The following is a 15902-nucleotide window of genomic DNA, read 5'->3' on the forward strand; positions in this document are numbered from 1 at the left end:
TGTCTGCTCTCTCTCTCTCTCTCTCCCCGTATGGCAGAAATGAATCCAAGCGGAGAGCCAGAAATTCGAGGATAGATTGGGTTACACTACTTCCCAGCAGAGACAAAAGTGGCCTATATGGGAGGGTCGGCCATGACAGTTGGCAGTTGGTTCAGTTTGGGGCGAACCTGATACCATAATTTAGATCTGCCATAAACACACAGAAATGAGACACAGACCTACTCTCTCTCTGAAATACAACCATGGGAAAACCGGGCATTTTGGCCCGCGAAAGCTCTGCCCCGACCGTAACATGAAATACATGCTTTTATGATTAGATGTAACGTGTTTATCATTGCTTACACAAACTGATGGAAAGTATTTGCTTGGCCTTGCCCATGTTGCCTGCATGTGTACGGAGCGGCGGCTTGGGAACAGGTATTAGTTTCTGCTCAGGAGGAGACGGGTTTTGGTAACGATGACTCGTGTGTTTAGATGTAGCAGATTGACTCCCGTCGGGTCCGGCGTGCGTGTTGATCAGAGGACGAATGAATTGTCATAATCGTTGTTTTCAACTTTTACGGGTGCGTCGTAGACAATCTTATGTTTCTGCTTGTGCTCAGCACCGAGTGTGTGTGTGTGTGTGTGTGTGTGTGTGTCTACTGATTAGCTCTGGCACTGCCGCCGAGCGAGAGGAGGTTTGTGGAAGATTAGCTTAGCAGGATGGTTTCCTGTCTGATCTTACAGAAATCAAGTCTTTCCAGTCCGAGGGCCAACAGTCAGCAAACACATGCAGAGCTTGAAAGATGTTTGATATTGTGGACGCAACTTTTCTGCCAGCTCTGTCGAACAAAAAAATCCGTCGCTGTCAAGCCGCCAAACACCAGGGCTGAAAGCTGAAGGCAGAGCAGAGGTGTCTCTGCCACTAACAGCCAGTAAATGCTAACTCCAAAAGAATCTCTGACTTTATTGTATGTTCAAAAAAAGTCCCGACGTCCCACTGAAAGTACAAAGTTAATATATATATATATATTTTTTTTTTTTTTACAAGAAGTTAAAGTGCACATTTCCAGCTCTATATTTATATTCTGGGGCTCTACTGGAATATCTTTGCATGATTTACAGTTCAAACTCCTGTGAATAGACAATATGAGTAGACAACATGAACAACACATGGAACAGCCTTAGCAACAAAGGCTACAGAAAGGACAGCCACAAACTCGCAGGCAGGCAGCATACGTTCTACATACGTTCTCCTCAGGTTTTTAGCACTTTGACATCATAACAGTATAAAAATGTCAAGTTCTGTTCTTAAAACAACAGTCAGGAGCCCAAATGAACAGTGAAAGAGGTTTTCCTCTCTGTAATTATTCCTCCTGTTCATACTGGCTGTTAATGTCGGGCACCTGACTGTTGTTTTAAGACAGACTTGGAAAAAATTGTGAACGTAACCTTTCACGCTTCATGCAAGTTTCTTCCTTGTTTCCTTAAATGACAGTTAATGCTGCAAATAATATGCAATATATAGGAATAATTCAGTAGGTTTCTTCTTTCTTTTCAGTAAGTTTTATTGAGTTTAAAGCAAAAATAACACATAAAACAACGTATGATAACTGTATTACCATATATATGTATTCAATAAGGGAAAAATACATATAGAAGTCACAGCGATTAAGTATAAATAGATATTAATGCTAATACTAATCCTAAATAGTTGATTCCACATTTAGTATTTTCCACTTGGTCTCCTCCTTTCATCTTCATCTAGACATCTTTTAAACAAGAAATACCAAAAAAAAAAAAAAAAGTTTATGGCTGTTAAGGTCCTGAAATGTTGACCTTTTAGCTCGATGGGTGTCACGGCTTCACTTGTTCAGTGGAAATAAGGCGTAAACGTTGAATCGGCTCCCGAGAAAAAAGGATCATAAAACAGGAATATAGATTTCTGTCTGTCTGAGTCGGAAGGGTCGCTCGGAGGTAGAGAACCGAACCGGAGAGAGAGACTGTCGCCTTTCATAGGTTGTCTGTGGGTGACAAATGTGAGCTGTGATGTAAAGACGTGTGTGTGTGTGTGTGTGTGTGTGTGTGTGTGTGTGTGTGTGTGTGTGTGTGGGCGTTTACTGTTGTGCTGCCGTTTTGGATCGAAGATGAAAATGCTGCAATATGATGAAAACTACGACAAACATCCAGTCTTCTGGCCAAAACGTTGAACAAATCGATGAGTAAATGTTTAATAATCAAATCATCTCTCTAGTAATATTTTAAGCAAACATGCTGAACATTTGCTGGTCGCAGCTTCTCAAATGTGATGATTTTGAAGCTTTTATGTGTCGTATATGATAATTAACTGAATATCTTTGGATTGATCAGACAAAACAAGACATCTGGAGACATCACCATGAGCTTTTTCTGACATTTTATTGACAAAAATGATGCATGAACCAGAGAATATTTGGTATATTTGTTTAATTCATAGCTTAAACAACTAATTGATTATCAAAAAATTGCTCTTGTGCAACTTATTGGTTAGTTGATCTTTTTTAGCACATTTGCACACCCCAGCTGGAGAGCACCCCTCCTCCTCCTGTTGATCCCAGCTTTAGTTTTACCCTCCTGCCCCCTCTTCCTCCTCCTCCTCCTCCTCCTCCTCCTGAGCACACTCCGCTTTTATCTTTCTGTCGATTCCCCCCCCTTCCCCCACCCCCACCCCCCCCTCCCCTCAGTCCCTGGATGAGGTAATTTCCTGTCTGGCTGACTCACAGCACTCACACCTCTGAATGAAAGGATGGAGGGATGGAGGAGAGATGGAGCGAGTGCTGTAAAGAGAAAAAGAGAGTGTTGGGTGTCAGATCTGCATCCAGAAAAAGCTGTTTTGTTGGCTCAGATTTCAGATTTTTTTCTGCCTCTCGCCTTCATCCTGCCAAAACATAATTAAAACTCAGATATACATGCAGGGGTGAGATGTCAGCGTTTGTACAAGAGGAAAGAAATGTGAAAGAAAACCCAACTGATTCAAACACATATGCATATATACATATAAACGCCAGAAATCCCTTCATTCTATAAACTTGGACATTTACACATTAGTTCCACTGACTTGTCAGTGTTGAGTTGACAAGGTTTCGTCTTTGGCAGGCCGGTCAGACTCACAACCATCATCATCATCATCAGCTGCAGCAGCAGCAGCTGTGTTTCAGCCCCAGGTGCTGCCCGAGTCCAGGCCCCGGCTCCCCTCTCTCCTTCCTCTCTCTCTCTTTGGGAGTATCACGCTGCATCATCAACCCGAGCTCCGGGCTGCAGGCCATCCGTCACGGCCCCGCGCTCACTTCCGGGGGTCAGGTATCTCAGACAGCCCGGGTCAGGAAGGGGGATGTATTGCTGGAACATCTGATCTCGATCCAGCCTTTTAAAATCACCTGTCCAGTAAAATAGTTCGGTCGGGGACAGCTTGCGTTCCACCTGGCAGGCGGCGGCAGCCTTTATGTGTCTACTGTACTGTAGGTGCACGTCGTGATATTAAAGTCTTTGTAGCGATGGGTCCGCATCCTGATTAGTCCCAGAAGACCTTTCAGTCAGGCAGCAGGGGATAAATGACCCAGTCTGCCCTGCATCAGATACAGTACTGTATTTATGACTCCCTGCTGTCTACAAAATACATGACATCAATTGTGGTTTCACTGAAATAGACTAACTGTGCACACTTTGGTAGCTGTAACCGTTTAGCCTGCGAATGTTTGTTCAAGAATAGAAAACTGAGGTTTCCACTGCAGAGCCACATGAAGCCAAGACTTTGTCATTATTTATTGCTCAATTTTTCTATGATGCTTGATGCATTTTAATGTCAGAGACAGCTGGGGGTTGAAATTCCCCTCGCTTGCCTCTCACTTCCTTAGAAGCGAGCAGCTGAATTGTGTCCGTGACATCGATTATTTGCACCGACTGCTTGTTTAGATTATCTGTTATGTTTCTCTGATCAGATTTTGCCTAATCTAATTGTTTTTGTACTTTTATTCAATAAACATTCAATTTAATTTGTTTCATACTTTTATTCAATAAAGAAAATGTACTTTTCCTGCAACCTCCCGGTCACAAACCTGCTCCTTTAACCTCAGTCCGCCGCTGCTAGCTTATTGAATTGTGATAACACTGACAGGTTCTTTAAAAAATGTAGCCTGTTGTTCCAGACCTCTAAATCACTGTCCACATCTCAGATTTTTCAGATTTTTTTTTTTTTAGTGATTCAAAGAGGTCTTGTGTCAGCTGTCATTGGCAGTCGTTTCCCCCGATTCCCCCCGAACACAAGAGCAAAATCAATCATTCGGATTATCAGCTAGAAAATCAGCAACAGAAAAATAGCCACAAAAATGGCAACGAGCACGGACGGACGGACGGACGCAGCTGTGCAGGTTTGTTGTAAGTCGACCCTTTAATTGTCATATTTCCTAGATTGTAGTTATTGCTCCTACAGTAGCAGCTTTTCGTGTCAATTGAAATGATGTCAAACATAAAACAATGAAAAATGAATTGAAAATAAAATGACGATTGAGTTTGATTAATGAAAAATGTGCTTTTATTCAGACTCATTACTACTGCGGCCCTGATCAAGAAGATCTTTGGTCAGAAGATTAATTAACAGAGATGTTTAGTAGATGTATGAACAAATGTTTAGCAAGTTGGACTGAGTGAACAGTATGTTACATCCTGCTAAAAAGCAACAGAAACACAAGAGTTTTGACTGAACAAAATATAAAAGTTTGAACCAGAAACACACTGAAATACTTCTGAAGTAACCAGATCATCAGAGTGCTATGAATAGAGATGCAAATGTGAGGAACTGCTGTTTCTGTTTTCCCCATTTCAAACTTTCCTTTAAACAATATCCTCAATATTTCTGAACATAGAAGCTCAGAACAGGTTTATGTCATAAACACCAGTTTAAATTATCATTGTGTGTCTGTCATTTTTGCAGACGGCTCTAAACACTACAGTACCCATGAGCTTTAGCTGTCGTCAGTATGCAGAAGAAGCCAATCAGAGCAGTAAGGACTTCAAAACACTGATGTTGCACCGTAGTTGCTGAATAAGTGACCCAGAAATGAAAAGTGAACTGATTTACGCTGCAAACGTCTGCCAAACGAGTTCACACGATGCAGATTAAGCCTTTCATCGCCAGGTAAACATCTCTGTATGTCCCAGTTTACCAGAGATTTAAAAGCTGGTGTCTGTGGTGACTTTCCCGCGCTTGTAGTGATGCGTTTACGTCAACCAGCGATGATTGGTTCGTGACTGTCGACGGAGAGAGTGCGCCCCAATCACATCGCTTCATTCCCCACAGAAACGGTGGGGGGGGGCAAAAGTTCCTCACTGCAGGTTTAATCTTTATCTTTACACCTGCCGTTAGAGGCACATGTGACAGCGTTTTAAGCTCTGTGATTGGATGTTTCGTCTTCAGATGCACCTTGGGAGTTAACTTCTCCCACAAAGTTGTTTTTTTTATCAAAGAACCAGATATCTTCTAACACAGTTGTTCATCTTTTGGATTGATGATTTTACCAGGAGTTTCATGCCGATTTAAGTCATAAGAAGAAGAATCCAAGATCTGTGAATAATGGATGAGACCGCAAATCCTGAACCCGGACTGTATGAAACGATTCAAATCAGCGAAGTGATTCATGAATTCCACCTCGAGTAATTAGTCAGATAGTATTAAAAACAGAAGGTTAAGTACTTGCGCGCCGCGAGGGTGAAAAATTTAGATTCAAAGCTAAAAATGTTCTCATTTCTTCTGGTCACGTAGCAACAAAATGAAAACACTGGCTGGCCGGGTTTAAAACAGCCAAATGCACTAACATGTATCCTGAAACCTTGTGTGTGATTTCTGCTGCAGAGCTTAATAGAGTTCAAAAAAAAAAAAAAAGGGGGTTTACTTGTTATTTATGTCCGCTGCTTCCTCCCAAACAGCCTTTAATGTGATTTCATTCTGAACTCCATGTCAGCTGAGATGATTTGCCGGCAGGCTCTGGTTTCAAATAAATGAACAGTGCTTTTGATCCTGTCTTATAAAGTGGAGTTTTCTCGGGCCCTCGCTTGGAGAAGAGCTGAATAATCCACTTCCAGCTCAGGCCTGCATCTGAGCGTCTGGAGTCAGTGTGTGTGCTGTTAAAGAGATTCAGATCCTGTTTTGCTTCATGCCTCTTGTTCTCTTGGCATCATTAAAGCAAAACAATGGCGCTCTGAGTAAATAGCCATGGAAACGCAGACATGGCTGCAGATAAACACCGAGGGCCAGCCAGGTTTTTTATTCAGCGTGTGCAGCCGTGTGACCCGCTCTTTCCCACTGAAACCGCCCGCCGCAGGCTGCATGCGACGTACTCGTCTTGACCTCGTCTAAATATTAGTTTCATCCTTGCTTTTTTGCACATTACCGTACGTTTTTTTTTTTTTTTGGACATCATCAAGCTCATCTTAGAGGGTTGGAAAATAAGCGTCGGTGTGCGTAAATGTATTTGAATTTAACATGTCGAAGTGTTGGTGTTTGGAAGCCAGAACGTCACACACACACACACACACACACAGTTGGTCGGGTGTTTTTTGTTTGTTTTGTTGGGCTTTTTTTTTTTTTTTTTCACACCGCATTGAAGTTGCCAGACGGGCTGGAAAAGCCATCAAAACGGCCTCTATACCGAACCCATCCATCCATCTGTGTCATTCCATCCCAGAGAACGCAGGCTGGCATCGAGCTTCGGCTACCAACCGACCCTCCGCTGCCACCTCCATCGCACCGCACCATCCTTCACTCACATACAGCTGCTGCCACCACATCTGGGAGTGATTTGATCGAAACCCAAACGAGAGGAGGAAAGTGAGAGGAGATGAAGCCTACATTTGGTTATCCTCCACCCCCTTTTATGTCTTCTGTCTGTGACATAGACAGATCTCTCTGCTATTGATAGATTACTTTCATAAAGTTAATTTAGTTCCCTGTAGACTGATAAACACTGTGCTCATTATCTCTGGTTTGAATAAACTGAGCATCCTGTGAGAAACAACTGGCACGTTGTTGATGCTGCTTTAACTGTTTCTTGACTGAATCAGATTAACAGTGTTTAACACATCATGAGGCTGACAGTAGACTGAGAGAATCTGATCTACAGATATGACTTTTCAATGAAGTTTCTATAGTTTTGATAGGATTTTATTGACGATTAAACCAAGATAATATATATAATTTACACTACAGGTAGTTTTCATTTGAATCTCTCTGGTTGTATTAGACCATTGTGGGCAAAGCTGCAGAACTGCTTTTATGTTGATATTAAATATACAGGATTTTTGCACCAAAATAAAGTTGTGACAGTTTGTATCAGAGGCCAATCGATACCTGTTCAGAGGAAATATTAGATTGATGCCAAAGATATGTTTGAGGTCATTATATCACACAGTTTGTCCACCAGAGAGCTCTGAAAAGGTCTTTTAACTGCTCACTATATATTCTGGTCACACTTTTTTGAAAAATATTGGCTTGTAAATATTTTACACTTAAAGTATTGACATTAATATGAGTATTAGCCTTTAAAAAAAAGCAGCTCACAACAGTTACAATGAATTTCAGCAGCACAGTTTCGTCCAAACACCCATATTTTCACCATATGGATAAAAAACACCACTTTCATTTAGCGTTAGCTCAGTCAGCGGTTTGTCGTCTGCAACTAGACTTAATTAAATTGGTCATGAGTGAGTTTTAAACAGCTGAATATGTTTGTTTGCCATATTTGCTTGTGAAAGACCAGACTACAAACTTTTAAGAGCCACATTTCAAGCATATAGGAAGAGAATATTTGACATTATAAACATTTTACTGGACTATTACATTAATGCAGTTTTTTTAGTCATTGGAAAATGTATCTAAAATCAATTTAAAGTCCCTTGTTGCAGCATATAATAATAATTACAATCTTTATTTATAGAGCACCACATTACAAAGTATATAATTGGATTTTATGATGTAACAGATACCAGTAAAAGGAATTAAACTCTTAGTTCTCTTATATTCTGCATTACAATTATTTTATTTTGTGCTTCGACATGAAGTTTATTTGACGTTCTGTGCAGTCGGTTCCTCTTCTGACAGATCATGACATCACTGCGAGCCCTCTCCGCCCTCAGCAGGGTTGTAAATTTTATGCTTGATTATTTTCCTGATGAATAAATCTCAAACGTAGAGCTGTGTGTGTGTGTTTTTTTTTTTTCTCTCTGAGCTTCGGCCCACTGGTTTGTTCATCATTATGAGCCTTGTGGTGAGAGGAGAAATGACTATTCACTGGAAAATGAAATGGAAATAAATATAGTTCCATCTCAGAAACAATAAACTGGGTTATTTTTACACGCTTGTTAAAAGTTTCTTGATGTATTTAGCTTCAGTTTTTGTTAACAGTGTGAGAACAGTAGCACGTGGCCTTGTCTCCCTTGTTAATCTATTTTAAGGGGCAAAGTGTAGCGTAATATATTGCAGGGACTTTTGCATTGAGTGTAATTTTATGATGAACATTTGCAGTGAACCTCAATTACTTGGATTCAGTGTGTGTGTGGTCAGATTTAATGTGGCTCCCAGTCTCGCTAATAACAGCAGTGCGATCTCTGAAGTCTGCAGTAGCCAACGCTGTCTGAGTGATTAATACGCTTTCAAATCATCACACTCCATCTCATTGTATTAAATATAACTGGTCTGTGCCATGTCGTGTTTGCAGTTTTATTAATGATGTACTCACTCAAATGTCATTTTGTCTTAACTCTCCACCCTGACGTCAAAGTATCTGCCCATATATCTGTCTCAATGTCGACCTTTCCAGTAAAACGTTGCTCAAGTTGTAAGCCGCTTTCAGAAATTTGGGCAAAATGTAAAAATTCCAGCAAAGTTCTTGTACACCATAAAGTCTTGGATTGAGAAACTCTTGATTCCTGCACACAGTCGGTATCAGAGTCTGATGAAAGTCTTAAAGGATAGTTTCACAGTTTTTCCAAGTGTGTCTTAAAACAACAGTCAGGTGTCCATATGAACAGTGAAAGAGGGTTTTCCTCGCTGTAATCATTCCTCCTGTTCATACTGGATATTAAAAGATCCTTCAAATGTGTTTTCAAATCCACAGTGTGTCCACACAGTCATTTAAAAGTTGATGTAAAGCTTATATGAGGCTTCAGCAGTCTGAGTTAGTCATATCAAGTGGATATCTGCCATATTTACAGTCATATTAGCTTCCCATCACTTCCATTGTAAGTGCATTATGAAGTGATCTTCTAATGGTCAGTATGAACAGGAGGAATGATTACAGCAAGAAAAACAAACACTTGAAAAACTGTGAACTCGTCCCTCAAGACACTATAATTCTTGGTACCTCGAGGTACGAGAAAACTGATGAATGCCACAAATGTTCTTAAATCTTTCTTACATGCTACTTAAGAACAAATATGTTCATATGAGTGGTTCTTGCATGAGGCCCAGTGTGTTCATCAGTGAGCGTTAGCAGGTGTATTGTTGGACAGGACCAAGCTAGCTTCCAGTCTTTATGCTAAGCTAGGCTAACTGTGTCCTGATTCAAGCTCTTTACTGAACACACAGACATGACATGGGCATTGACTTCCATCTTCTTGTTTAAAAATTAAAAAAAAGAAGCAAATTAGCCAATTTCCCAAAATGTTGAACTAGTCTTTTCATGCATTATAGTATAAATAAATATGACCGACTGTAGATTGACGCATGTAATAAACCGTGCTGCTGCATCCATCCTCTGCGGTGGTGTGATCTGGTTTCTCTACAGTGTGTTTGGTGCATTAGTCTCCTGTTTTTTTTCTGTCCATGATTTTAATTAGCTCCTGGGGATATTTTTAGTTGGTCCCTTGACGCTTTAATTAGGTTTACAAATTATAATTTTTAACCACCATGTCTACCGTGGACCGTGGCAGCACAATAAACACAATCAGACGTTCCCCCTTGTGCAGAACTGCATTAGGGGCTTGGCACCGCCGGAGAGCAGGGCTGGAAAATGTCGAGCTAGCTGGCATCAAGGAGCTCCTGTTACCGGTAAAAGGGGGGAAAACTCCCAGCGCTCTGCCAATCCAGAGCACGCACACACTCACACACACACACACACACACACATTCAAACTCCCAATTACACTCATAGTCCTGTAGAGTTGTTTTTTAAACTTTTCTCGGCACAATGTGCTGCCATGGCAACTAAACAGCAAGTCAAGCAGACGAACGTGGAAAGGGACAATGAATAATATCTCAGGGTTGTGTTGGGACGTGGATCCTCTCTGGTCCTGGTGTTTCAGGTCTTAATCCTTTCTGATTCTAATAACTGGGGTCCGAGTTTTGTTCCCAAATCATAAGACACAGTGGGGTAGAAGTTTAGAGCAGAGAGAGTCTGGAAAAATGTAATAATGCTGCTTTTCTTTTCCCCCCCTCCCTTCTCTAGTATTGGATTATGCTCTGACGCTGGAAAAGTCCTGCAGAATTAGGATGATTTCATTTCACGGACACGTCGTGTTGTAATAAATTCAGTCGTCTCTCTCTCTCTGCGTGACCTTTGGATGAGCCGCCGCGGTCAAAGTCTTCTCTCCAACTCTCGTCGACTTCAGATTGGTTTTCAGTTTCGGCATGGATGATGCACTTGTGACTGACTCTCTTGATCACTATGGCCAAAAAACTATCACTCTCTGTGTGTGTGTATGTGTGTGTGTGTGTGTGTGTTCTGTTATGATCACCTTATACAACAAAAGCAGATGAGCAGATGACAACCTAGTTGATATTTGGATGGATTATTGTGGTTTTCAGACTCTCTCAAATTGAGAATCTTATAAAGAAGTTTTTTTGTTCATTCTCTCCCCTCGATTATTAGTTATTGATAAATGGCTTTAGGTAACATTTTCAGTAGTCAGCCAGTGTTTCTCCATCAGTGTAGATCTCTGTGGACACTGTGTGCGTGTGTCTGGATATTAGATGAGGAGTTGTATGTGGCCAAAAGTATGAGGACACATGAATATTACACTCGTATGTGGTAGTTGAACGTGTGATTTTTGAACCTGGCTGCTTGGATTTTCTCACACGAGAGGTCCAACACTGACGTTGGGGTGATCAGGTCTGGCTCGGTGGTGTTGGATAGGGGTATGAGGTCGGGGCTCTGAAGTTCTTCCACATCAAACTGGGAAAACCATTTGTTTATGAGTTGCTTTGTGCACGGAGGTGTTGCTATGTTGAAACAGGAAAGGAACAAACACAAAAGTTGGAAGAACATCATCGTCAGAACTATCATTGTTTGTGGTAACTTTAAGATTTCCTTTCATTGGAACTAAGGAGCCCAAAGCAGGATGTGCACGTACTTTGTCTTTATACTGTATTTAAGATGTAGACGCTGAAGATCAGAAGATGAGGAACGACTCACACCTTCAAATTGTTTTACATTTTACATATTTACAAATCATGTCTCTATTAGTGTTAGAGTGAGTACAAAAAATAATTCAACAAGCAATAATACTGATATGATGAGACAGAAAAACACCCACTTTGATGATCAATTAATCATTTATCAAATACATTGCCAACCTTTCTCTGGTTCCAGCTTCTATAAGGTCTCAGATTTGCTTCATTTCTCTGTTTTATATGATTTTAAACTGAATATCCCTGTTTTGGACAAAAAACGAGAACACAAACCACCCAACAATATAAGAGCATATAGAGCAACAACCTACATTATATATATATCACAAAATGTGAAGTTTGTTCATTTTTTGTAAGTTTTCTGAGATATCTTCTTACATCTACAAAACTTGGAATAACTTACTAAAAAGCACCTAAATCCTGTAAATATTTGAACTCTCTAGACTATCAATTCTTCTCCTAGTCTCTAGTGTTCTTTGCCTTTTTTCTGAGGAAAATCGCCAAACTGTAATTAGATAGGGTTCAGTTAATTTGTCTGAATGCATTTTTAAACATGTGGAGAAGTCACGTTCAAACTGATTTAATACCTACATCCAGAGGTAATTCTTCTTTCCACTGTATAAAGACTTCAGTGTCACAGTGACTATTAGATTCACAGTCTCATTTTCATGTCTTATAAGCCACCGTTTATCTGTTAAGATATCAGAAAAGGATACAATTACTGGGACTTTGGACAAAACGTAAGACAAATGACAGCCATCATTGCTTTATTGACGGATGTGGGCCCTATGAGAAGCAGATGTGTGGTTATTTTAAACAGATCAGCGCTCATAATTTTGCAGTCTGTATTATATAGTGTTACACAAATTGTAGTTTTTAAGGAAACTCTAAAAAACTGTGTTAAGTATGATTGACGTTACTGTGCCTGCAACTAACTGTGTCCTGGCCCTTTAAGACTGGAGATGTTAATCCAGCCAGGACTTTAAGCAAATGTGCAGTATTTTTTCTGTGTCTTTCATTTTCTACATAACTAGTTCACATTCAAGCTCTCTGCATACATTTTCTCCTCTTGTGTGTGTGTGTATGTATGTGCAGAATGTGGATACAACATGTGTTCCTGCATTCAGCCATATGCTAGTGTGTAGTTGAAACTGCAGTCAGTCAGTCTCGTACTGTGTGCCAGCACATCAGACGGCCCTGCATGCGTGATCAGCGTCTCCCAGTGCAGCATTCCTCAGTGACAGCCGCAGGGCAACAGCTTCTTTAAATAGCTGCTGGATGGCTGCAGCTCCGTCTGTAGATCTGTGGAGACGTTGGGATCCTCTGAGCTCAGGTAGAGCGTTAGCGCCTCCTCGTGGTCGCACGCCGTCTCGACTCTGAAGATGTTTACAAACAAGGATCCAACCTGAGAGATAAGAGGAACCAAAGGCTTGCTTTAAGGTTTGAAAGCTTTCTAAATGAGTGAACTTGCAGCTGGTTTATCTTAGAAAACTCTTTGGATCTTTTCCCAGATTAAAACTGCTCTAAATGTTTGTTGAAAAGTAAAAGTTTGGCATCTAGTCTGCATATAAAAAGTGTTTCAACAGGATTCAATACACAAAGATCTGCTACATGTTGAAATAAAGTGACTCATATGCTTTTGCAACGACTTTAATATGTGACAACTATATTTAGCCTGATTCTAACCCTGGAGCTGCAAGTCACCATCAAAACTCTACTGACTCATCGCAGCAGCAGGATGAAATCAGATTGTCTTTGCTCTTGTTTTATAAACTATTTTAAGCGTCTGACGTTGGTTAAGAGGAGTTTGTTTGGTTCTGTTTTCACAAAGGCAAGAATCCACCTTCTGACACATAAATGACAAATGACAAATTTGTTTATTTTGCAATGTCTTTCACTGCTTCTTTTTTGGTCAATTTGCTGGTAGATTCCTCTTAATAAGTGTTATTTTTCTGATGTTCCTGCTATGTGAGCAGCAAGGTTTAGTTTTATTTTTGTTTCCATTTTGACCAGTTAGAATTACAACAATATTTATATGGTGGGAAGTTGTGCTTGCTACTGGAGACTTTTAATTTGAATACATTTTGAATTTACAGTTTTTTGGTGAATAACTTCAGAATCTTTTTTTAGAAGAATGAACCATGCATGAGGTTAATCTTTGTCTTGGTTACAACACCTCTCACTTTACTGTAAGCAAATAACTTTGCAGCATTTTTAAGTGTAATTCTCAGAATTCTCTTAAATTCGAGGCCTGGACTCAAAGAAAAAAGTCTAAGATCTCAAGTCGGCTGCTCTAAATAAACAACATTCAAGTCAAAAAACTTTGATCGTGTCTCCAACACATTCGTGAGCGTGAAGAGGTTTCTACAGTAGCTCAGCATTTGTGCCTGTTATCAACACACACACATGTGCACAATCTCTCCTGTCTCAAATTCTTGGCATGACTTCCTCGTGGTAAAAAAGGAAACATCCCCGCGCCCCCCCCCCTTCCCTCCCTGCACCCATAATCCCCTCCTGCCCGCCTGTATGCCATCTCTGACCCTCCTGTAACAAATCCAAACTGTGAGGAGCTCATGTCCACTTGATGTTTTGACCACGGCTCTGTTCACGTTCTCCGTCTGAGAGCAGGAATCTGATCTGTGGTCTGATTTTTATCAGGATAGTTTGATTCTTTAGGCAGCCGTGTTCCCCTTCAGTCCTGTCTTTTCACATATTATGCTGTGCTAAATGGGGGGCTACGATGCCCCCTACAAAAGAGCCACCTGTTACCATGTCTAACTGTGGTTTCCGTGGTTACCGCACTATCTCGCAGCACCTGAACGACCTGAAGAAGGAGAACTTCAGCCTGAAGCTCCGGATCTACTTCCTGGAGGAGAAGATCCAGCAGAAGTTTGAGGAGAGCAGCGATGACGTGCACAAGAGGGTGAGTGAGAAATATTCGTGACTAATGAAGCGTGAAGTTACTCAAAACTGTTTGTTTTTGCATGCATTTGTTGCGTGTCTGTGGTTATCTGCTCTAGGGTGCAGTCAGCCTTGTTGTTCTCAGCTCTGCGGGTTTGTGTTTGACATTAACTGGGACTGACAGCAGGTCTCAGGCTGCTCCGCAACACAAACTGTCAGTCAGAAGTCTGTGAGGTTGACTAGTTTGCCTCAGTGCTGTCAGATCAAACTGAGCGGCTGCTTAAAGGCTTCAGCATGTTTCTAATGTGTCGTCCAAACACATCTATGGGCAAAAGTGTTTATAGCTGTTCTGAACAGACACATTTGACGGAGGAGTGAAAAGGCTGCACTCACACAGTCTCTCCTCCGTGGTATTCAAGGAGTTCACACAAAAAGTGTGTTCAAACCTGCTTTCTCAGCTCCAGACACCCAACCAATGCCTGCATAAAATGGACCTTAATGCTGGATCGTCCATTTCAGAAAGTTATGGTTGTTGAACAGCAGATGCTCCCTGTGTGTGTGGGGGGGGGGGGGGGCTCCCAGCGCTGTTCGACTAATCACCAAACACTTTGAAGCATACAGATGCCTTAAAGCACGAGTTCACAATTGCTCAAGTCTGTCTTCAAACAACAGTCAGGTATCAAAGTTCCCCTTTTTTTGTTTCCCTGTTGAGCTGCAGTGGACAAAAAGTGACCAAAAAGAGAGAATTTTGTACTAAAAAGACTGTAACTTCAGAGGATATCCTCTTAATTTGATTAACTCTCACTGTTTAAGCCTCACATTAGTTACAGACAAACTTTAGATTATATTTTTACACGAAATACAAAAATACATTACATTGAAAGCACATCAGGAAGGGATCTTAGAAAGTCCAGCATTAACAGGAGGACTGATGACAGCAAGACAACACAGCTAGCTTTAAGATATCGCAGCTACTCATGGGCCATCAAACAAATTGAAAATGGGAAATCTCTACGGATCCTTTGTGGAGTTTTTTTCACGTTATTACATCTCCGACAGGTAAAAATCTGTGGTTGTTAATGTTAAAACTATGTTTACATGTTCATTTGTAACAACGCGTTGTAGCAGAGTTACTTCATGAGCTTGCGAGGCAGCTGGATTCGCAAGATCCCGACATCATGAGATCCACCGGTGGTCCGGACCAATCAACGTCTTGTGAGGATTCTCACATGATCTCGCGAATCCAGCTGCCTCGCGAGGTAAGACGGTGATAGACAGATGGTTCATCCAATCACGTGCCAAGTATTTTTTGAAAGTGCCGCCCTTTTCCAAACAAGGCAACTTCTCAATGGTTCTGTGTAACAAACCATCTGGTGCATCATGTTAGTTACTTCCCACCACTCGTTAGATTAGTAGATACCAGTAAAATGAAATAAAGTTAGTGTCCAAACAGTAGCAAGTGCAAGTAGATCATAATTTGTTATTATTATTTAATTGTAATTTAGAATGTAAGCTGTACGTGTTTATGTACATGTGTAATGTGTTGCTGTTTTTTTTACTCTGAATGATCTGCAGCATAACGAACA

At 40.9% G+C, this 15902-nt stretch overlaps 1 protein-coding gene across 1 annotated transcript in view; it reads left to right on the forward strand.

The window, feature by feature from the left end:
- The window catches only part of LOC121900042 (phosphodiesterase 4D interacting protein), a 121885-nt gene that overhangs the window by 44464 nt on the left and 61519 nt on the right, over positions 1 to 15902 (forward strand). The window contains exon 4 of the mRNA XM_042415943.1: positions 14228 to 14338. Coding sequence (XP_042271877.1) covers positions 14228 to 14338 — 111 coding nt within the window. The remainder of the gene's footprint in view (positions 1 to 14227; positions 14339 to 15902) is intronic.

The sequence above is a fragment of the Thunnus maccoyii genome, chromosome 7 (assembly GCF_910596095.1).
Source record: "Thunnus maccoyii chromosome 7, fThuMac1.1, whole genome shotgun sequence".
Taxonomy (NCBI): Eukaryota; Metazoa; Chordata; class Actinopteri; order Scombriformes; family Scombridae; genus Thunnus; species Thunnus maccoyii.